A 22,424-nucleotide genomic window follows, 5' to 3' on the forward strand; every position below is an offset into this window, starting at 1 on the left:
CATCAAACATTAAAAGCTTCCCTAAACAGGGCTGCCTTCAGATGTCTTCTGAAAGTCTGGTAGTTGTTCTTCTCTTTGACATCTGGTGGGAGGGCGTTCCACAGGGAGGGCACCACTACCGAGACGGCCCTCTGCCTGCTTCCCTGTAATCTGGCTTCTCGCAGGGAGGGAACCGCCAGAAGGCCCTCGGTGCTGGACCTCAGTGTCCGGGTAGAACGATGGGGGTGGAGAAGCTCCTTCAGGGATACTGGACTATATACTGGGCTACCTTGTCCCAGATGATCTTTAGACCCCAGCAGCTGAAGTCAGTGCTTCCACTCCCACAGTTAGCTTCATCTGCTCTCTCTTGAGCTTCCACGGAACGGAATAATAAATTGCGCTGCTTAAGAATCCTTATTTTCCAGCAGCAGCTTGGCCTGGTCTGCTGGGCCGCATGATACAAACATTCTGCATTCCTGCAGCTCCATGATTAGTCTACTCGATGTGTGCAAGGTAGATTGATCATGTGGCCCACGATGGCAACCCAAGGCCATGAATACAGATCAGCAGGATCTGCTCAGAGAAATATCTAAGTCGGCTGTTGATGCATTTACATTCGCTGGGGCTAATCTCCATTTTAACTTGGTAGGAGGGAGAAGAAACAGTCTCACTTTCCTCCTCCCCAAATTATGCTCTCTGCTGTAGCAAATACAGAAGGAGAGAGAGAAAGGAAGAGAAAGATTGAGGGGCTAGCCTCCAGCCAGCATGCTGGCACCAAAGGAAAATCAAATACCGTAATATAAAGTTTGTGGGGAATTCTTACAAGCGACAAATCCCTTATGTGCTGAACTGCACAATCCTGGCTTTATATAATACAAAATCATTTGATTAGCTGGCCAAAGCAGATTGGTAAAGATCAGCTGTCCAATTTGTTTGTTTTTATCACTGCAGATGCTGAATCCCACTTTGCCAGCACAAAGCATCATTTACCTTTCACTTTTATTTTTGTGTGTGTGTGTGTGTGTGTGTGTGTGTGTGTGTGTGTGTGTGTGTAAAGGTAAAGGACCCCTGGACAGTAAAGTCCAGTCAAAGGTGACTATGGGATTGCAGCACTCATCTCGCTTTCAGGCCAAGGGAGCCGGCGTTTGTCCACAGACAGCTTTCCGGGTCATGGGGCCAGCATGACTAAATCGCTTCTGGCACAACGGGACACCATGACGGAAACCAGAGCGCACGGAAATGCCGTTTACCTTCCCGCCACAGCAGTACCTATTTATCTATTAACACTGAGCTGGGACAGAGCAACGGGAGCTCACCCCATTGTGTAGATTCAAACTGATGACCTTGTGACCATATCTATCTATCTATCTATCTATCTATCTATCTATCTATCTATCTATCTATCCTCTATCTATCTATCTATCATCTATCTCTATCTATCTATCTATCTATCTATCTATCTATCTATCTATCTATCATCTATCTATCTATCATCTATCTATCTATCTATCTATCATCTCTCTCTCTCTCTCTCTCTCTCTCTCTCTCTCTCATCTATCTATCTATATCTATCTATCTATCATCTATCTATCATCTATCTACCTATCATCTATCTATCTATCTACAGTGGTACCTCTGGTTGTGAACAGGATCCAACCCCATTCGCAACATGAGCAGAACGCAACCCCTTGTCTGTGGGTCATGATTTGCCGTTTCTGCGCTTTCGTGTGACATCATTTTGAGTGTCTGTTCATGCGTGAGCAGCGAAACACCTTGAGGATCATCTACTCCAGTGTTTCCCAACCTTGGGTCTCCAGCTGTTTTTGGACTACAACTCCCATCATCTCTTGCTAGCAAGACCAATGGTCAGGGATGATGGGAATTGTAGTCCAACAGCAGCTGGAGACCCAAGGTTGGGAAACACTGATCTAGTCCAACCTCTTGCAATGAAGGAATACGCAGCTGTCCCATACGGGGCTCAAACCTGCAACCTTGGCATTATCACGCTCTAACCAGCACTATGCTCTAACGAGTTATACATTTATAAATAACCTTCGAGGTTTCCTTCCTCTTCAGTGCAGGTACCAACTTTACCAAAACCACATTTGAGTTATTTTGGAGTTCCTTGCATCCTTCCCTCTCAGCTCACAGCCTGTTGCAATCAGCGAAAGGACTAAAAACTGCAGCATTTCCAATGGTGCAATTTATTAAAAGAGAGAGACAGAGACAGAAAGAACGAAAGAGCCTGTTATTTTTATGTGCTCATAAATGTTTATATAGAAGAAAATATGTCAAGTGACAAGGCAGCTTGCTATGGGCATGTGGAAAAACTCACTGCTTAATTTAAGATTTTTTAAAGTGGGGGAATTGTTCTAGCTGCCAGCTCCAAAGCCCGTGGCAATCTGTATTCTTCAAAGGACTGGACGGGGAGAGTGCACGGTGACTGAACGCGGAGGGCACAATCTGCCAGGCGCAGCTGTGCAACCTTAATTTATTTTAGCCCATTGAGGTGCACAGGCACATAGAAGCACATGGCTGGAGGGCCTGGCGGACCGTTCTGTTTATACTACAGACAGCCAAGGTTTCTAAGGCCAAAGCACTGTGATATCACTTTAAGCATTCATGGCTCCCACCAAAGAATCCTGGGAGCTGTCATTTGCTACGGGTGCTGAGAGTTAGTAGGAGACCCCTCTTCTCCTCCCGGAACCACAATTCCCAGACTTTCCTGTTACACTGCTCTGAGAAATGTAGTTCTTTTAGGGGAATAGGCGATCTCCCATCAACTCTCAGCATCCTTCACGAATTACAGCTCCCAGAATTCCTTGGGGCACGCCAGGACCAGTGGTCAGGGATGATGGGAGTTGTAGTCCCAAAACACCTGGAGGGCCGAGTCTGCCTGTGCCTGGCATATCTGCACTATGGACTTCAGCTGGTTTAAACAGGAGAGCTCCGGCTAATTCACGTCAACGTTTTTGGCAGTGCTGAGAAAGGCCTTCCCCTTTGCAGCAAGCTTGCGACGCTCCTTGGGGATACACCCATCTATTCATTTGCGTTGCCCTGCTCTCTGTGGACCTTGGCGATGTCATCACACAGTCGCAGCTGATTGGCTATGCCGAGATGTAGCCATCTTGGACTTCGTGATCCCTCACTGGGTGGGATCACGGGGGTGGAATGCTCACTGGGTGGCATCACACATATTATTAATCTATAGAGGAGGCGGCAGTCATCGTCGGAGCTGGGGGGTGGGCGGGAAAACTCTGCCAAAGCTGCAATAGCCCCTGCTGTGGGGAGCCATGATGCAGAACAGGGTTGGGGGGAAAAATGTGAATGTTTGCAGAGATGAAGTATATGAAATATTTCTGCTTTTCCAAGATTGATGACTCTTCTATCTGGAAACTGAAAAATGCAGAGTACAGTGGTACCTCGGGTTAAGAACTTAATTCGTTCTGGACGTCCGTTCTTAACCCGAAACTGTTTTTAACCTGAGGTACCACTTTAGCTAAGGGGGCCTCCCGCTGCCGCCGCACAATTTCTGTTCTCATCCTGAAGCAAAGTTTTTAACCAGAGGTACTATTTCTGGGTTAGCGGAGTCTGTAACCTGAAGCATCTGTAACCTGAGGTACCACTGTATTCCACGCAGTAGCACAAAACAGCCTTTCCCAAACCTGGGCAAACTCTGGACGTTGTGATGCCATGGGGAGCAGGAGGGAAGGCGTAGGAAGTTAGGGATCTAAGAATTTTAAGTTCTTTGGTGGAAGTTGTGGCAACCTGGCATGAAACTGGTTATGCATTTTGTAGTGAAATAGAAGCGCTGAGCAGCCTGAAACCTCTTCTGTGGAATACATTCATTCGTGGTCGGCATGTGGGGTCTCTCCAAAGAGACTATGTCAGTGCAGGGAGGTGGCGCAGGGTGCGGCCAGTTCTTCCCAGCAACTGCGGAAGCCCTCTTAGTGTGTCTCCCATGTTGAGAACTGCAGCAAGAAGCTTTGAGCTTCTCTTTGAGATCTCCATCCTTCACTCACGGCTGTTCTGGAAGAGGCAAGTGTCAACTCCTCTGAGTGACACAATCCTGGTCGAAATCCTAAAGAGGCATCTGGGATGCCCGTTGCTGTGCGCTCAGAGCCTTTGATTCCTCTCTCATGCTCCACCTTCTGCCAGTTGTCGAGAGTCCCTGCCACTGCTATGGATGGAACCAGGGCTCTACATCAGAGGTATCTCAGAGTCTCCAGCACAGCTCTTTGAAACGACCAGCTAGTTCCTCGTTGTCCGCACCCCCTGTTGGGCTTCACAACTGATCCTCGTCGATCCAGATGGTCTTCTGCTGTTCTTCCCAAACCTTCTCCTTGATGATCCGCAGGAGGTCCTCAATGCTGCTCCAGGCATCAGCCTCCAAAGAGGAGTAAAGGCACGGCAAACCCTCCAGTTCTTTTTCATTCTGGCGGCATGTCCGTAATAATTCGTCCTCCACCAATGGGTTTGGGAGCAGCTTCCTGTTTCATGCAAGGAAACCAAAGGGGATATCCATTTAATACGTATCTATGCACACACAGCCTCTTTTTCCTTCCATTCGAACAAATCCCCCAACTTATTTTCGCACTCCTGAGCCAACCCCCTCCCCCACAAAAAAAGCAAAGTACTAGGATGCGTATAGGCCTGATTCTTTCATGAATGCACCTGTATGACACTTAAGAGTGGGAAAATATGTCAGTTTTGGTTCCTTTTAGCTTCTCATTTTTCCAAGTTTAAGTTCTGTTCCCCACAGTTTCAATTAAAAAAAGAAATCCTCATGAAAATTCGCCAGTACTTTCATGTGAATTTTGCATGACACAATTCTGCAATCCAACTTCCCTGAATGCAATGCGGTTTGTATCATGCATTTTTTTTTTTTTACACTCAGTTTTGGGCACACTTCCCAGAGTTCTCTGTGAAGAAGGATTGACTGTTAAACCACTCTGAGACTTGTAGCTCTGGGAGGGAACTTGTGGGTTATCCAAACAGCTCTCGGCGCCTTTATCAAAGTGCTCCCAGAAGCCTCTGGGGGAACCCACGACAGTTTCAAGTGATAGGATATTGCTTTAAACAGGTGGCGTGAAAGTGGAGCCATGTGTGTTGTGAATGTGGTATTGAATTGCGCCATACCTGAACTTCTTGATATTTTTTTCCGAGACTTTAATAAAGAGAACAATAGGATATATCCTGGCTTTGATTAAATCCTTTGTGCAGCCGATCCCAGCTTCAAGCAGGCAATGTTTGTTCTGTAAACAGGAAGTCAGGAAAAAGACTTTGATATGCACATCTTGGGGCTTGTAAGCACACAATCTCCAACTGGTCAGGCCAATCATGTCCCACTGATCGTCCTTCTGATCAAATGGCTTTGTGCGTCAACCTTCCCTTTGCAGTTGTCCAAGGACTTGCCCCTCTTGTCCTTTAGCCCGGATATTTCTGCCTACAACGTTCACTCTTCCAGCTCTGCTCTCTTAAATGACTCTGCCCATCTTCCTTTGCGTCTCCTTAGGCCTGGTACCCCCACCACCCTCACGCAGCCACATCTTGCCAAACTCAACTTTACTACAAGGCCATTGTGGGGACCCAGGAAACCACAAATCCTGTGTGTTGGTTTCTCACAATAGCTGACTGTTCAGCCACTCCGAGAACGAGATGGACCACTGGACTGATCTAGCAGGCTGTTCTGAAGTTCTCAATCTATGGCTGGTGCCAGTTCTGTGGCTCACCCCAACCCCTGGCCCCAACCCTCCATAAAGCACCATGTAACTTGGATGATGCTGCACCACTAAAGATTTTGGCAGTCCATCGACAAAACCCATCCTTTCTCTCACCACGGGATAACTTGCTGCAAAGGCCCCCTTTCCAAAAGAGAATTAACTGATCTGAAGGCGGGGATTATGTCAAAATGAAGGTAGCATGTACCAAACGTACCGACATAATTGAACTTTGTTTGCTCAGTTGCAACATGTTCTGTAATTACTTCTCAAAAGAAAGAGAAAAACCCTCCACTACTCTCGTCTGGCTGTTTGTTCCCTGCTGCGTAACAAGCATCCGGCATTTCATGCCATCTGTTTGGGTTTGACATTATAATCTTTGTTCTACACATCATTGTCTCTTTCTGCAGCTCAGACCCTCCGTGTGTGTGTGTGTGTGTGTGTGTGTGTGTGTTTGTTTGTGTGTAGCCCTCTCTCTCTTTAACAGGTTCCCATCCTTTCCATATTGGTGCATGAACCCAGTGAATGAAACCTAAAAGTGAATTTGAGAACTGAAGGGTGCTTGGCTGTGTCAAGGCGGATCACGAAACAAAGGACTGAAAAAAAAAGTGGAGGAAGAGTGAAAGAGAGAAGGGAGAGCTGATAATGGGGGGGAAAGACAAAGAATGGAAAGAGAAAAGATTAATTGTGAAGAAAAGTACATTATCAAACTAGGAAGAGTGACAGAAAGGAGAATAAGAGAAGGATCCCACACCATTCTATGTATCTTCTTATATACATAAAAACGTAAGGCTGTCATCACACAGCCTCCATTGAAAGATTTGTATTGATGCATCACAGTCCTAGATGTGCAAGAAGTCAGAGCGCAAACCCCACTGGAAGATTTCTAGAGCAACATCAGGGTGAGGTAGAAGAGCAAAAGAGAAGGCAGGTTGCACAACACCATTGGTGATGGCATGGGTGTGGGAGGGGAGGGAGACCGACTGGCGGAAAGTGGTGGTTTAAAACAGCTGCAGAAGGTTGGGTAAAGCAGGGACGGGGGAAACTGACAGGGAACAATGTCCGAGTTTTGTGTCAAGTACCTTCATACAATAGAATATTAAGCACTAGGAGGTTAATGCGGTGGGGTGAAGCTTCTAGTCTAGTATATGTATCTGCAAATAGTGAACTATGAGCATGTATTTATGTGGACAAAAGGGCACCACCAAGGCAAAAGAAGAGAGAAGCAGCAGGTTTGGAGGAAACTCAAGATTGGCAGAAGTACAACATTCTTCCCCTAAGGGGGAGGATCCAACAGGAACTGGGCATGCTTAGTGAGCATGCTCCCCAACTGGGGTGGGAGTGGAATGGAGTATTCTGGAAGGTGGTGTGGCTAACTGGCTGGAACGTTGCACAGGAGTGCCATGCTGCAACATTCTGTTGCAGGCCCCAATTCTTCTATTATTATTATTATTATTATTATTATTATTATTATTATTATTATTATTATTATTATTTCTTACCTGCCCTTCACTTTAAGGTGGGTTACGGCAATTAAAAAATAAAATATGAAAAACAGTTTTAAACAAGAATAGGGTTATCTAGTCTGTGAGATTCTGAAAAGAGACAGTGCCCAAAATTCTGTGGGAGTTTGAGGTGGTTGGGAAGGGAGCGAGAGAGCACAGGGCCTGATAAATTGTTTCATGGTCTAAGAGTTTATCCTGATTTGTAATTAGCACTGCATGTGGTTTATTTAGTCATATGGCAATGTCTGCTGTCATGCATATTTTCAGTAATTATTCCTCTTTTATTTATTTTTTGGGTTTTTGTTTTTTTAAACCTGATGCTCTTCTTTGTCTCTGGAGAATAGTTACAACCTGTTCAGCAGCTGAAACTGAGGGAGAAAACGATGACAGCTGACTTTTATACGAAAGTGACAGCTGGTAAGCGTTCTTCCACTCCCACCCCAGTTGGGGAGCAGTCCCGCTAAGCATGCCCAGTATTGCCCTGGAAAAATATATGCCTAAAATTCTCAGTAGCCATTCCACCCAGCTTCCTCAGAGGGAGGATGGAGTAAGGCTTGGAGGAAACATGACCCCCTAACTGGGCTCCTCCCCCTGCTTGTGACTCTCTCCCAGTAAACCAGGGTTGCCTCCTGGGGCAGAGGTGTTGGGGTGTCCAAATGAAAACTCAGAGTAGGCAGGCACAATGTTCCTCCGGCAGCGTGAGGACAAGTCTCCGGAGCCCTACACACAAGGGAGGTGCCTGATTCCTCAAGTTCTCTGGATCGCGGCCCCGAGGACAGGCCAGGAAGGGGTGAGACAGCATTACCAACTATTATAAGCAGCTCCCTTGAAGTCTAAGCAGTGCTGAAGCAACACCTCTACTCTCTGTTGGACAGCTCCTCTGTTATCTCTCCCTCTCCCTCTCTTGGGACACCTATTACAGTGGGGGCTCACCAATGTGGTGCCCGTGGGCACCATGGTGCCCTTGAGGTCTTCCGCTGGTGCCCCCAATGTCTCTGAGTCCCCCTCCTTGGTTATGATGTGGTTACTCTCTCCCCTCCTTGAAAAGCATATAGCAGGGGTCAGCAACCTTTTTCTGCCGTGGGCTGGTCCCTTGTCCCTGAGACCATGTGGTGGGCCAGATTATATTTTGGGGGGGAAATGAACCAATTCCTATGTCCTACAAATAACCCAGAGATGCACTTTAAATAAAAGGACACATTCTACTTGTGTAAAAACATGCTGAATCCGTGGGCTGGATTCAGAAAGTGATTGGGCCAGATCTGGCCCGCGGGCCTTAGGTTGCCTACCCCTGGCATACAGTGTAAAGGAGGAAGTTCCCCCTTCCTCTTTCAGCTCTGTATTCTTCCCAGTGCTCAGATGAATTCTATTGGACCTGGCTTATGCACAGATCCCTTGGGAAAATGAACTGTGAGTGTGCGCACGCACTTTCTTCTTGGGCAGGGGTGATCTGGGGGAGTGAGACGGGATCAGAGTGGGTAGCGCCCCTGCCATGCTCCATGTGCTCACAGGCCATGTGCTCACAGCTCCATGTGCTCACTGCCATGCTCCATGTGCTCACAAGTTGGTGACCCTTCTATTAGAGAGTTTGGGAAAGGTGAAAACCTCTAGTTGGTGGGAGGGTGGAAAATGTGTGTGTATGTGCAAAAGGCGTTTGGCAGATTCAGAAAACGCAGAGAGACTGGGGCCCCTGCACATTTCTTTCTCTTTTTCTAATGTATTTTTATTAAAGATTTTCTCGATTTACAAAGGCATGTGCAATGTCTCTCTCTCGTATTTTTTCCCCATGTAACATTTTTTTTTTTTACAAATTGGTTTCATTTGTTGAGACATTAGGAAGAATAGTGGGATAGAGGTGGAGGAGGGAAAGATGGGTGGGGGTGGGGTCGGGTGGCGATGTTTCTATTTTACTTACTATATGTGGGGTTTTGTGTCAGCGTTGCTTGTGCAGGTTCTTTGCTGTTCGCTTGTGTTCCTTTGGTGGTGAGAGAGGTTGGGGTTGGCTTAGGGTGTGGTTATTCATTTGTGGTTGGCTGTGGTGGTCTTTGTTTCCATGTGTGAGTGGGGTGGGTGGGTGTTTTGGATTAGGTCAGCCATATTGATTTGCATTGCTGTTGGTGGATTTTTGTCACTGTCTTGTTGGGCTGTGTATGTGATAAAGACCTGCACATTTGTAACCAGAGATGGGTGAAATTGGGGAGGAGGGTGAGGCTGCTTGGAGAGAGAAGCTACTCAACGTTCTCCTGCTTTGCAGGATTGCTTGTATTCTGTGCTAAACACACACACACACACACACACACACACACACACACACACACACACACCCTTACAAAGATACCTTAAGTGCTCCTGTCCTTCCTTTCCCAAATGAAACAGAACCCAATAGCACTGCGCTGGGAATGGCTCACGGTTTGGGAGAGCCCACCACAAGACCTTCAGCATTACAGAAAAGGCATATGCTCTGCATTGCCCAACAACGTAGGCCTGCCTTCTCCGGTGTAGGGTCCCTCCAGCTGTTTTGGATGGTAACTCCTATGCTGATGCTAATGGGAGTTAAAAAACAGCTGGGGAGAACAAAAGAAGAGCCTGCGAGATCAGCCCAGCATCTTGTTCTCACAGGGGCCAACCAGATGCCCATTTGCCCATTATGGGAAACACACAAGCAGGACCCGAACATAAGAGCAACACTCTCCCTTCCCATGGTTTCCAGCAACTGGTATTCAGAAACATCACTGCCTCTGACTATGGAAGCAGAGCAGAGCCATCATTCCTAGCAGCCATCAATTGCTCTCTCTTCCATTCATCTGCCCAATCCTCTTTGAAAGCCATCCAGACTGGTGACCATCACTGCCTCCTGTGGAAGTGAGTTCCATAGTTCGACTATGCACTGCATGTTCCCTTCCCTCCACCCATGTTTCATCCCTCCACCCGTCCCTGCTGCACAAGCCATGGGCTCCCCCTTCCATTCCTGGAGCTCTGGGGACCCAGTTCCAGCTCAATCACTTTGTCCATCGCCCCACCAAGTCCGCCTTGAGCCAACAGGGTTAGTAGCCATTGACAGCCCTCTCCTCCATGAATTTGTCCAATCCTCTTTTAATGCCACCCAAGTTGGTGGCAGGGAGTTCCAAAGTTTAACTCTGTGCTGCATGGAAAAATACTTTTTAAAATCTCAGTTGAATCTTGCAACATTCAATTTCACAGGATGCCCCCCCCCAAGGGACGTGGACCTTGGCATTAAAAAAAAAGGGTTCCTCGCTCCAGGGTCAGGCCAAAGTACATTGGGGAAGGGTGACCCAGGACTACCCCAATTACCTTGGCAGCGACCGCTTCAATATTTGCAGTAAAAATGCATTCATGGGTGTGAGGATTCTTCTCGCGGGAATAGATGATTGTTTCTGTCTTTTGCCTCCTACAGAATTCTTCTTTTGTTATGATATCTGGAAAAGAAGGCAGACGAAGACAAGCTTTGTAGTAAGGAAGAAAGATCTCCAATCACGGTTTGGAGGATCCGCGCCATCATCAAACAATGGTGGCTAATGGACAGACATCACCAAAACCAGGTCACTTTCAGATGCCACCTTGGCAAATAAAGAGCGTTTTGCTTTCGTAAGACCTCAAAACACTTCCCCTACTCCTTGATAAACTGGAGGGAATACTCAGAAGGGGCAGACCCTTGCCACACTTTTTCAGAACTTGTTTTAGTAGGAAAGAGAAGAGAATGATAACAAGGACAGGAATTGTGGTTTGTTTCCCCACAAGAGGAGGCCATTCATAGTAAATTCAGCTTCTTAAAAACCCTTTCAGGTAGGTTAGGTTGAGTGGCTTTTAAAAGTCATCAGTTGACTTCACAGCTGAGTCGGGGGGATGTAGATCAAAGATCCCCACATCTAAGACCACCATTTCATCTGGTGCACCACACAAGCCCTTATGATGAGATGGAGGCTTTGGACATCCAACTTGCCTCATTCCTATGTCTGAAACTTGACTTTAATCCAAACTGAGCCACAGTCAATGCTTGAGAAACCCTAAAGTACTGAGATGAATAGGACACAGCATATAAAAGGTACAGGATAATGATTTGCTCTTGTTATTATCCTCAGATTTACAACTCCAGGGCTTTAGCTGGCAGAGGACATAGTTGGCTGTGTGTTTATCCACCAGCTAGTTAAATCTGCTGAACCTGAGCATGATCTGTTTCAAGAAAATGCACAGGGACTGCCAGGACAGGAGAATAGCTGGCGCTTGTGTGATTGCCAGCCCACCTTGCAGTGTCAGACACCTTTGAAAGGCCGTATTTTGACAATGTGTGCAATATCTGCAACAGATATAACAAATGGATATGCATGGAAAGGGTCTGACAACCCAAGGATCGTGTTGCTTGTTGGAGCATACCTAGGAGGTGAATCTAATCCAGAACTCAGCAGCAGCCAAATAAATTCTTCTGGGAATTATACAAAGACTGCTTTCAGACAATGGCTGACTTCTACTATATATTCCCAGCTTCTGTGTGATATCTATGTATCGGACTACAACTCCCATCAGCTCCAGGCAGCACAGCCATAGAGCTGATGGAGTTGAGGTCCCAAAACTCTGGAGGGCACCAGTTGGGTGAAAACAGATCTAGAGGTGTCTTGCTTCTTAGAGTGGGGTACCCTCTTTAGCTGTAATGGCCGCCCGCCATGAATTTGTCCAATCTTTATTCGAGGCCACTGGTGCCAGTGTGCGTCCCTTAATCATGATTAGGGCATGATCCTATGCACATTTACTTGGAAAGAAATCCCTACTCTGTTCAGTATGGCCTAAAGAATATGTTGTATTTGTTTGGTTTGAAGCAAGGAAGTTGTGGATCTGTATTGACAGGTTAGGTCAGGCATAGGGAAACTTGGCCCTCCAGATGTTTTGGAACTACAGCTCCCATCATCCCTAGCTAACAGGACCAGTGATCAGGGATGATGGGAGTTGTAGTCCCAAAACATCTGGAGGGCGGAGTTTGCCTATGCCTGGGTTAGGTAGTGCAAGGCACTGGGCAGAGGAGGAATGGTGGAGACCACCTCCCCAGCCTGACCCTTCCAGAGAAGAAGACAGTTCAGAATTACAACAGGGGTTTGAGGGAGGTCACAGCTCAGAGGCAGATGAGGGGGAAAGCTGGAAAATAATAGGAGAAGAGGAGGAGGAAGAGGAACCACCAGGAGGGCAACAGCTGATGGACACCGTGTCTTTAGAAAGCCTTCCAGACCCCCCCTCTCCCAGAATCTGGAGAGCCTTGAAAGTAGTAGAGCAGAAGGCTCAGAAGCAAAGGGCCACCCATAGAAGAGATGACGAATGAGGAAGTGGGAGAAAAAGGGAGTGGAGAGTCACTCGGGACAATGTCATTATTCCAAGAGTCTGCATTCCAAGCCCCTCTCTGTAAATATTGAATAAAAAGCAGATGGTAAGGACTTTCCTTGTCTTATCCATTCCTGGCAACCTGCCGTGGGGGTTGTTTCCTCTGTCACCTGACAGGTAGGCATTTATCACACCCAGCAGATGCTCTCCCTGGTGAGATTACCTGGCTTGCATAGATTGAACTCCAGTGCCCCTCCTGAGTTGAGAAGCTTCTGGATGAAGGTCTTGGAGAGCATTGTGGGTGTGAAGAGGACAGGGCGCCGACGGTCACAATGGATGGGTCTCACCGAGCTGTACGGGATCAGGCTGAAGCTCTTGTTGATCTCGCTCACCGAGTCAAATTCTGGGGAGAGAGGGGAGCATTTAAACTCCAGAAACGCACTCAGGGGACCACTATGAAAAGTCCTAGAGTGGGAAGGGTGGTGTCAGAACACAGAGAAATGCATCCACCAGACAAAAGGCTTGGTGGTGACGGGTGCAACAGAACCTACCAGTCTGGCTAGAAAAGAAGTGTGTAATGTGCAAGATGTGCAACAGGGTGTCAGAAGAGGTCAAATAATGGATTTGCACAGTCCCGGCTTGTTAAATATGGTGCAAAAAATTAAAATCTTGCTCAAATTACAGTTTGTTACATTAAAGTGTGTTGGTTATTACCTATATTCTGCACAGTTTCTAAGCAGTTAATGAAACCAAAGCCAGACCCCTAAGTTTCAGCACCACAGATAAGTGCACCACAGAGCACTTATCACCTTGCTACTGAAAATCTTGAATGTGGGTTCAATAATAAAACTTCTCCAATGCCCCTGTAGTTTTCTGTGCTTTTAGATTTCACTGCCTTGGTATGCTGGAAGCTGGAGAGAAAGAGACATGTCTGCTCTGTGCTGGACCCAAAGTTTGGGCTTTGCTGGAATCCTAATAGGAGAGCAAGATTTTCTGGAGAGTTGATGCTGTGAGCCCCTCTATCCCAGGGTTTCCCAAACTTGGGTGTCCAGCTGTTTTAGGATTACAGTTCCCAGCATCCCTACCGCTGGTCCTGCCAGCTAGGGATGATGGGAGTTGTACTCCAAAAACAGCTGGAAACCCAAGTTTAGGAAACCCTGCGCTATCCTATACTTAGGTGGTAAAAGGTAAAGGTAAAGGGACCCCTGACCATTAGGTCCAGTCGTGGCCGACTCTGGGGTTGCGGCGCTCATCTCGCTTTATTGGCTGAGGGAGCCGGCGTACAGCTTCCTGGTCATGTGGCCAGCATGACTAAACCGCTTCTGGAGAACCAGAGTAGTGCACAGAAACGCCATTTACCTTCCCGCCGGAGTGGTACCTATTTATCTACTTGCACTTTGACATGCTTTTGAATTGCTAGGTTGGCAGGAGCAGGGACCGAGCAACGGGAGCTCACCCCGTCGCGGGGATTTGAAACGCAACCTTCTGATCAGCAAGCCCTAGGCTCTGTGGTTTAGACCACAGCTCCACCCACATCCCTCTTATTCATGTGCAAATAAAACCAAATATCCTAAAGGCTCCACAGTCTCCAATACCCATCATTCCTAGGAAACCAAACCCTGGGTAAGCACAGGATCCCCTGGAAACTGGGGCGGGTGCAACACTGTGTTCACTAGCCAGCAGGGATGCAATAAGGATTTCCTGGTTGCCATTGTCCTGACCACTCCAAACCAACTTTGCTCTCCTTAGAGTTCTCTTCCTGCCAAGCTCCCAGGTACACCATTGAATGCCAGCCCCTCTGCTGCATAACTTGGTACCTTCAAATCTGTCCAGCAGGGCCTTTGTCACCGGGTGCCCCTCTGTCCTGACCCGCGTGTCTTTCGAAGTGACGATGCGGACTCGCTCGTTGCTGTTCATGCGCTTATATTTGTTCTCCGACCTGCTGACAAACTGAGAGCAGAGGAGAGGCCCTTGTCAAGGGTTGTTGGCATTTCTGTTCCTGACACCAAGGCAGGCCACTTGTTGCTTGTCGAACAACCAGGATGGAAGCACGGAGTGGAAACATTTGCATCGTCATGACAGAGTCATTGGTTTGGGAGCACAGTACCCTCTGTTCCCATTTAAAAAGAGGTACCCCCCACCCATAACTCAGCCTCATGAATTTCTCTGGTAGGCAACAATGGGGAAACGGGACTTGCAGAAAATGAGCCATAAGCCAAGGGAGCTGCGGTGAAAAAGGCAGGCTTTGGTCCTGAATAGGGCAACTGTGCCTCTAAAGGACCAGGTGCGCAGCCCGGGAGTCATTTTGGACTCACAGCTGTCCATGGAGGTGCAGGTCAATTCTGTGTCCAGGGCAGCTGTCTACCAGCTCCATCTGGTACACAGGCTGAGACCCTACCTGCCTGTGGACTGTCTCGCCAGAGTGGTGCATGCTATGGTTATCTCCCGCTTGGACTACTGCAATGCCCTCTACGTGGGGCTACCTTTGAAGTTGACCCGGAAACTGCAATTAATCCAGAATGCGGCAGCTAGACTGGTGACTGGGAGTGGCCGCCGGGACACATAACACTGGTCCCGAGAGACCTGCATCGGCTCCCAGTACGTTTCCGAGAACAATTCAAAGTGTTGGTGCTGACCTTTAAAGCCCTAAACGGCCTCGGTCCTGTATACCTGAAGGAGCGTCTCCACCCCCCTTGTTCAGCCCGGACACTGAGGTCCAGCTCCGAGGGCCTTCTGGCGGTTCCCTCCCTGTGAGAAGTGAGATTACAGGGAACCAGGCAGAGGGCCTTCTCGGTGGTGGTGCCTGCCCTGTAGAATGCCCTCCCACCAGATGTCAAGGAAATAAGCAACTATCCTACTTTTAAAAGACATCTGAAGGCAGCCCTGTTTTTTAAAAATTATTATTATTATTATTATTATTATTATTATTATTATTATTATTATTATTTCATTTGCCAGCTAAAAACATAAATATGTTTTTGTGCCAAAAGGCACAAAAGGGATTTTTGGAGAGTTACTTTTCTACCTGTAAGATTTGACCCAAAAGGAAACTGGCCCGAGAGAGGCGAGGGCTGGCTTTGGGGTCACTTGGCGGCATAATCTCTTCCGGCTGCAGTGTATTCTGGTAGAAAAGAAAAACATTGGAGAAAGAATCATCAAGCCTGTTTGATGCACCTTTGTTGGCAGTTCTAGGCCCTAGAATAGTAGAACTGTAGAGTGGGAAGGGACCCTGAGGCTCATCTAGGCCAACCCCCCCTGGAATGCAGGTCAAGTGTGGGGAACTTGTGGCCCTCAGGGTATTGCTGGACTCCAAACCCTATCAGTCCAAGCCAGCATAGCTGAGGACCAGGAATCAGTTTTCGATACCATTGACCATAGTACCCAGTGCTTTTTTATGGGGGGACACGGGGGTACGCATACCCCTAAACATTTTGTGAATCTACGTTTGGCCTCACTGAGGGGCAGTATTTCAATATGAGTAGGAAAATGAGAGTACCCCTAAACATTTTTTAGGGGGGGGGGGAAAGCACTGATAGTACCGTTCTGAATTGAACGCTGCAGATTGGAGGCCCTGTTCTAGAGTGGTCTTCTCCTCCCTCCCTCCCAGGGTTCAAAATTTCTGTCATCATGATGAGATCCCCTTGATCTGAAGAATTTCGAGGATGGCAACTGCTGACTGGCTGGATGTTCAGGAGTGGTGGGAGGCAGCAGCCGGGGAACCCCTCTAGGGAACCCCCAGAGGAAGAAGACTCTGAGCCAGGGGACTGGTGGTTGGGTGACGATGAGCAGTCAGGAGGAGAAGGAGCAGATTGTGAGGAGGACGTGTCAGCAGAAGGAGAGGGAACAGGGTTTAGTGAACTGGAAGAGGCTGTGGCAGAGGGCAGCTCAGACTCTAAAGCTGAAGTGGATGTGGAATTGGCTACTCACCCGAGGGGTTCGGAGTGTACCGTACGAACTGTCAATCTCATCCTTGTTACCTCTATTCATCAGGCGCTGAAGTTTCACTAGGAGGAGCTGCTGCGCTCTGCAAACCATTGAGATTATTGTCACTAACATAGAGGGATTGAGGAGGGATTCGGCCGGTCTGCTTTTTGCAGTGGGCTTACCCAAATTGACAGTCTGGAACTCGTTGGCAGGTTGGAAAGCAACTCCTGATGGAATTATGTGCTTTCCCAGATTTCACAATGCTGTTTTGCCGAGCAGAAAGTGCACATGAAAACACATTCTTTTACTGTTAAAATGTGCACAGAATGCAAATTTTGCGAAAAGGTGCATTGAAAATTATGCATGCATAAAATAACACATGCAAGCTAAATGCAAACTTTTCATGCGTTATTTCAAAAAATCCATGAAAAGGTGGAAGGAATGGACAAAACAGGGCAAAAATGAAACAGGATGGTCAATTCTTACTAATAGATATATTTTTGTGTTCACTTTCACATAATATACAGACTGTACTCATTAACTGGCAGGATAACCGTATTGTAAAATTTAGAGAAGTGCATAAATTTTAAAGGGTAACTAAGTATCTGTTTGTGTATTGCTTTGGGAAGCATGAATTAGGTAGGTTTTGCATTAAAATGCGAACCAGGTCAAATGTTTATCCCATCCCTAACTCCTTGTTTATGGCATTTTCAAATGCAAACACACAGAGTTGTCTCATTCCAAGTCCCATTCCATTGGCCACTCTGACTGGCAGCAGAGACTTGAGTGATCACGGGTTGCACAATGGACCTTGTGCAAGAAAACAATGCGATCTACGACTCCGGCCTCTCAGAAGATTTTTATTGCTCGCAGGCAAAGCCTTTTGCAAAACTCAAACGAGCTCGAAGATATATTAAGCAAACCGCAATTGCAAATACAAATACCGAAAACACCATGTCTATAAAACACAGTAAATAAAAGCCAGAATCGAGGATAAAAAGCAGGCAATGAAAGCAGAGGTATTTTTTTTTTTAAATGCGTGCACGCACAGAGGCAAAGGAATCAATAATAAAAATCACCCTTAAATCAGGGCATCACCATGACAATGTATAGCTGTCTCTGGAAGCAATTTTGCAGGAATCTTCGAAGCAGCTACTGCACAGAACAGCTCCCTTAACCCACTGCACCATCGGGGCAGCCAAGCCATTTTCACTGTGTTGCTTCCACTTGCTCTAGTGCGGACAGCCCTCTTAGCAGCACCTGGCTTCCTATGACCCACCAGCTTTGGAACTTGCCCCAAGCCCTTCACTTCACTTCTCCCAGTGCCCCAGAGTGACACCATGTTGGGTGTTCCAGAGCATTGTGGGAAATCAAATTGCCCCATTCCCAGCCCCCTTTGGCATGCAGTGAGCACCGACAGGTAAGACAGGGTGGGGCCATCAACATCAGACGGGGGCTGTCCCAGCAACCACTCAGTGCAGAACTCAAAGTTGTAGCTTCTGTGGGAATGCTTGTTTAGAAAGAAGAAGAAGAAGAAGAGTAGCAGCAGTAGTAGCAGGGGCGCCGACTTATAAAAAATATTGGGGGGGCGGGGGCCCATACCGACTTATAAAAAATATTGGGGGGGCCCAAGACCTCCAAACCGCTGCTGCTGGGGGAACGAAAAGGGCGAGCCCCGGGCTGCCCCGACCTTAAGTGAACCTGTGAGGGCCCGCCCTTTGCGGCAGCCGATTGGCTGCCGCCGTGGGCGGCAAATATTAATGAGCTAGGGGGAATCCCCACTTCTCGCGGGGCTGACGCCAGCCCCGCGAGATTGTTGATGGGCCGAGAGCCCGCAACCCCACCCCCTCTCTAGATCGGGAGTGGCTTTGTTTTAACTCATTACTGAATGTATTTTAAAAGGTAACTATCGTCAAACAAGGAAAATAAAAAATACCAACATAATTTTGTGATTTTACAAAGCATAATATAACTAATAATTTTCTTAAATTATTGGGGGGGGGCGGAGCCCCCCAAACGAATTTTTGAGGGGGCTCGGGCCCCCTCAGGCCCCATGGAGTCGGCGCCTATGAGTAGTAGTAGTAGTTGTTTGGATTTGATATCCCGCTTTATCACCACCCTAAGGAGTCTCAAAGTAGCTAACAATCTTCTTTCCCTTCCTCCCCCACAGCAAACACTTTGTGAGGTGAGTGGGGCTGAGAGACTTCAGAGGAGTGTGACTAGCCCAAGGTCTCCCAGCAGCTGCATGTGGAGGAGCAGGGAAGTGAACCCAGTTCACCAGATTACAAGTCCACTGCTCCTAACCACTACACCATACTGGCTCACACAGCCAGAATGCAGTTAAAAGGCCCAGCAGATGCTACACAAGCAAATATATTGATCCAGCAACGACACGCCCCTTGCAACCCTTGCAACGAATGGGGTTGGCACAACTTGGCGTGGCAAGCAGTTCTGGTCCTTAGACTGGCAAAGCCACCTGAGAGTTCTCCAGGAAGGCAGGATCTGCTCCGTCTGTGTTGGCATCTCTGCAAGCCAGGTGGTAGAGGGGTTGTCACCATGGACAGACATAGCAGGGCAACAACATCCCCTGGATTGGTGGGACTGGATGTGGATTTTGAAAACTCAAGGCGGAGTTGGTGGGGCAATGGACAAAGTGATTGAGGAGGAACCGGGCCCCTAGAGCTCCAGGAATGGGAGGGGAGCCCATGGCTTGTGCAGCAGGGAGGGATGAAACAGGGGTGGAGGGAAGAGAACACACAGTGCATAGTTGAACTATGGAACTCACTTCCACAGGAGGCAGTGATGGTCACCGGCCTGGATGGCTTTCAAAGAGGATTGGGCAGATTTAATGGAGGAGAGAGCGATTGGTGGCTGCTGGGAATGACAGCTCTGCTCTGCTTTCACGGCCAGTTGCTGGAAGCCACAGGAAGGGGAAGTGTTATTGTGTTTGAATCCTGCTTGTGTCAGGGCCGTGCTGAGGAGGGCTGCACTGAGGAGGAATGGTGGGAGCCTCCCCCTCCCCCTGCTCCTGAATCTTCCCAGGAGCAGGAGGACAGTATAGATTTGGAACAGCGGTTTACAGAGGGACATAGTTCAGAAGGCAGAAGCTGGGAAATACTGGATGGGGGACAGCTAGGAGAAGAGACACTGGAAGGGAGAGGGTTAACAGATTCACAGTCTCTAGACACCCTTCTTCCACTGCCCTCCCCAAAGTCGAGAAGGGCTCAGAAAGTGGTAGAATAGAAAGCACAGGGAGTACAAACTCAGATTATGAGACGCAGAAGTGACATAGATTGATAGGGACCAAAGGGGATGGAATTCTTAATTGGGAGCACCCCCATGACTATGAGATGTGTTCTTTGTTCTCTTGCCGTGATTATTAAAGTTTCTAACTGGTAAGATGACTCCTTTTCCATTGTTCTGCTTATCTACTGCCACGGGGGAGGAAGCTGATTCCCCGAAGCCTGACACTTGTGGGTTTCCCACAGGCATCTATCTAGTTGACCACGGTGAGAAGAGGATGCTGGATGAGCCCTTGGCCTGATCCAGCAGCCTATTCTTATTTTCTTATGAGAGGGAACCCTCTCCAGCATCCCTTTCCTCAGGCTCTCCCAGTCCAGGCAGACGCCTTTCCAGCCCACAAGATCCTGGGGTCATCTATCTGCCCCTCCTCTTCTCTGCCCCAGATCAACCAGACCCCCACCAGAGGACACTTTGCCCACATCCCTACCTCAAACCCAGAGCTGGCCCCGAGTGCAAAAATTGGGATTTGTGCTCACCTGCTGTAATTGGGGATGGTCCCCGATTCTAAATCCTTGTCTGTGAAGGGGTCAACTCTGGCACAAAGCCACTCGCACTTGCCATAATACATGGTGTCCAGGACGTGCAGGATCTCGTCACATTTCACAGACAGGGAGCAGCAGTCCAGCTGGCTGGTGATGCTGAGGTTGAGGCGGATGTAGAAGGAGTCTCCGGAAGTGACCAGGCCTTCCTCAATTTCGGACACCAGCTTCCGGTAACCTGCAGCAGGAAGGATCTGGGCTCAGCTGACCATGTGGGCCCAGCGGGGAGTTGCCAGTTGGGTTCAGCCTAGTCAAATGGCTCGGCTACACCTGATGCTGACTGTCTCGCTTGCAAGCAAGGCTGGCCCAAGGCATTTTGCCGCCTGAAGCGAATCAGAAAATGGAGCAGTAAAGACTATTTATGTTTGTGACCAAGGCTGCTGGGATTTTATTGGCCCAGAGATGGAAAGATGATAAAGTCCCGACCAGAGAAGAATGGCAGATTAAGTTGATGGATTATGCCGAAACGGCAAAAATGACCGGAAGAATAACACTTGTAGTTTAACGGTGAATTTTGGATTTAATGGAGATGTAAAAGATTTGGATTATTAAAAAAGATGCAGGAGGAAATGACTGACAATAGGACCCACAAAGGGGAGGAGGGAAGTCCAGGAGATTCCTTGGAATCTTGTTTTTATGTTGTATGTTGGATATGTGATTGTAAAAGTGTAATTTGAAAAACTATATATATATATATGCAAATTAGAAAATGGCTCCCCCGAGAATCTCAGCCAGCAGCACATGGGCTCATTCCCATATGGGATGAACTCAAACTCTGTCCTGTAACTCCAAGCTTAAGCCTGCCTTCAAGGAACCAACTGTGAACTGAATGTGAGTAAACGTCTTATTATTTTTAAAGAAGGGGAAATTACCAGGAATAACCCAATCTGGACAAAGCCAGATTGGATTGCTTAAGTAAAGAGATTCAAACGAACCTACCACCTAGCTTCCTGCTATATACTGGGGAATGTACTCTGCTACTGACTCACGAGCGTGCGTGAGGAAGGGTAATATTTAATCAATATATCCTCTCGTAGTATCCACAACATTCCCATAGAGATTAAACCTGCAACCCTGGCGTTATCAGCGCCATGTTCTAACCAACTGAGCTACTCTGGTTGAGAGGGTGGGGAAGCCCCTGGCCCTTCATTTGCCTGACCAGCCTCTTCCTCCTCTTCTTTTTTGACCCCTCCTGTGCCCCCCTCCAGCTCTGAATCTTCCTCTGCTTGCCTCCTGGCTGGCACAGTTCCTCACCACTCCCTGGCCCCTTCTTCCCAGTCAGACTCCAGCCCGGCTTCCCCCGGCGCGCACTCGCAAGCATCCTGCTCGTCCCTGACAGTGGAGCAGCTCTCTAGCGTCTCAGGCAAACAAATATCTTAACCCCCCCGCCACCTGACGCCCGGAGATGAGGGAACTGAACCCGAGACCTGCTGCATGCAAAACAGTCACTCCACAAATGAGCTCCGGGCTCGTTCATTAGGCGGCCCACTTTGAACCTAGCAGCTAGAAGGCACTGAGAAATCTTTCCAGCTGGCAGGCAGCATTTATATAAAGAGAACCTCTCATAAAGAACAGGTACCGTGACCCCGTTTTCTGGTAGCTATTCATGTGAGTGCTGTCAGTGGAAGTAAAAAATAAAACAAAACGGAAGGTTTACATCTTTGAAAGTGCGCTGTGATTTCTTCTTTGTGCGCACGTGCATGGTGTAAAGTGCAGCTCAATCATTTCATAATTAACTCTAATTGGCACCTCGCACAATCTGATTCTTGCTTTTTGCTCCTGCCAAGTCTAACATTCATTTTTATGTTTGAAAACATGAAAGGAGAGGAGTGGGAGAGTTTGGGAGGGGAGGGGAGAGAAAGAGGGAGGATACTTTCCCGGGGAGAAATTCCACTTTCTGAATTCCCCTGACCCCCTGCACTGGCAGAGGCCAAGTACATCTTCCGCGGAGTTTAAAAAATTGATTTTCGAGCTATTTTAAAGCGTTTTCTGCAATATGCCCACTGCTGCGATGTTCCGATTCTTTGGGTGACAGCTGTGTGGTATTTCTGTAACTCTTCAAAATATCTTGTTTAAATGGCAGTGGGTCAAAAGGGGAAAAGAAGAAAAGAGGATGGTTGTGATCACAC

The 22,424-nt window shown here is 47.8% G+C and overlaps 1 protein-coding gene and 1 long non-coding RNA gene across 2 annotated transcripts in view; one reads left to right on the top strand and one right to left on the bottom strand.

Annotated features, from left to right (window-relative positions):
* Positions 1–2,818: 2,818 nt before the first annotated feature.
* CARD11 (caspase recruitment domain family member 11) overlaps positions 2,819–22,424 on the bottom strand; it is a 93,801-nt gene continuing 74,195 nt past the window's right edge. The window contains exons 16-23 of the mRNA XM_081840167.1: positions 20,233–20,473; positions 16,457–16,553; positions 15,555–15,650; positions 14,347–14,479; positions 12,753–12,932; positions 10,517–10,641; positions 5,119–5,234; positions 2,819–4,469 (exon numbers count right to left, since the gene is read on the bottom strand). Of these exons, the coding sequence (XP_081696293.1) occupies positions 4,265–4,469; positions 5,119–5,234; positions 10,517–10,641; positions 12,753–12,932; positions 14,347–14,479; positions 15,555–15,650; positions 16,457–16,553; positions 20,233–20,473 (1,193 nt within the window). The 3' untranslated portion in view covers positions 2,819–4,264. The remainder of the gene's footprint in view (positions 4,470–5,118; positions 5,235–10,516; positions 10,642–12,752; positions 12,933–14,346; positions 14,480–15,554; positions 15,651–16,456; positions 16,554–20,232; positions 20,474–22,424) is intronic.
* On the top strand, positions 5,586–11,672 carry LOC309329385. The gene is made up of 3 exons (XR_014151109.1): positions 5,586–7,621; positions 8,540–8,614; positions 10,620–11,672. It is a non-coding gene; the product is annotated as an uncharacterized lncRNA (long non-coding RNA).

Source organism: Podarcis erhardii (genome assembly GCF_964252035.2).
Source record: "Podarcis erhardii genome assembly, chromosome: 14".
NCBI classification, from domain to species: domain Eukaryota; kingdom Metazoa; phylum Chordata; class Lepidosauria; order Squamata; family Lacertidae; genus Podarcis; species Podarcis erhardii.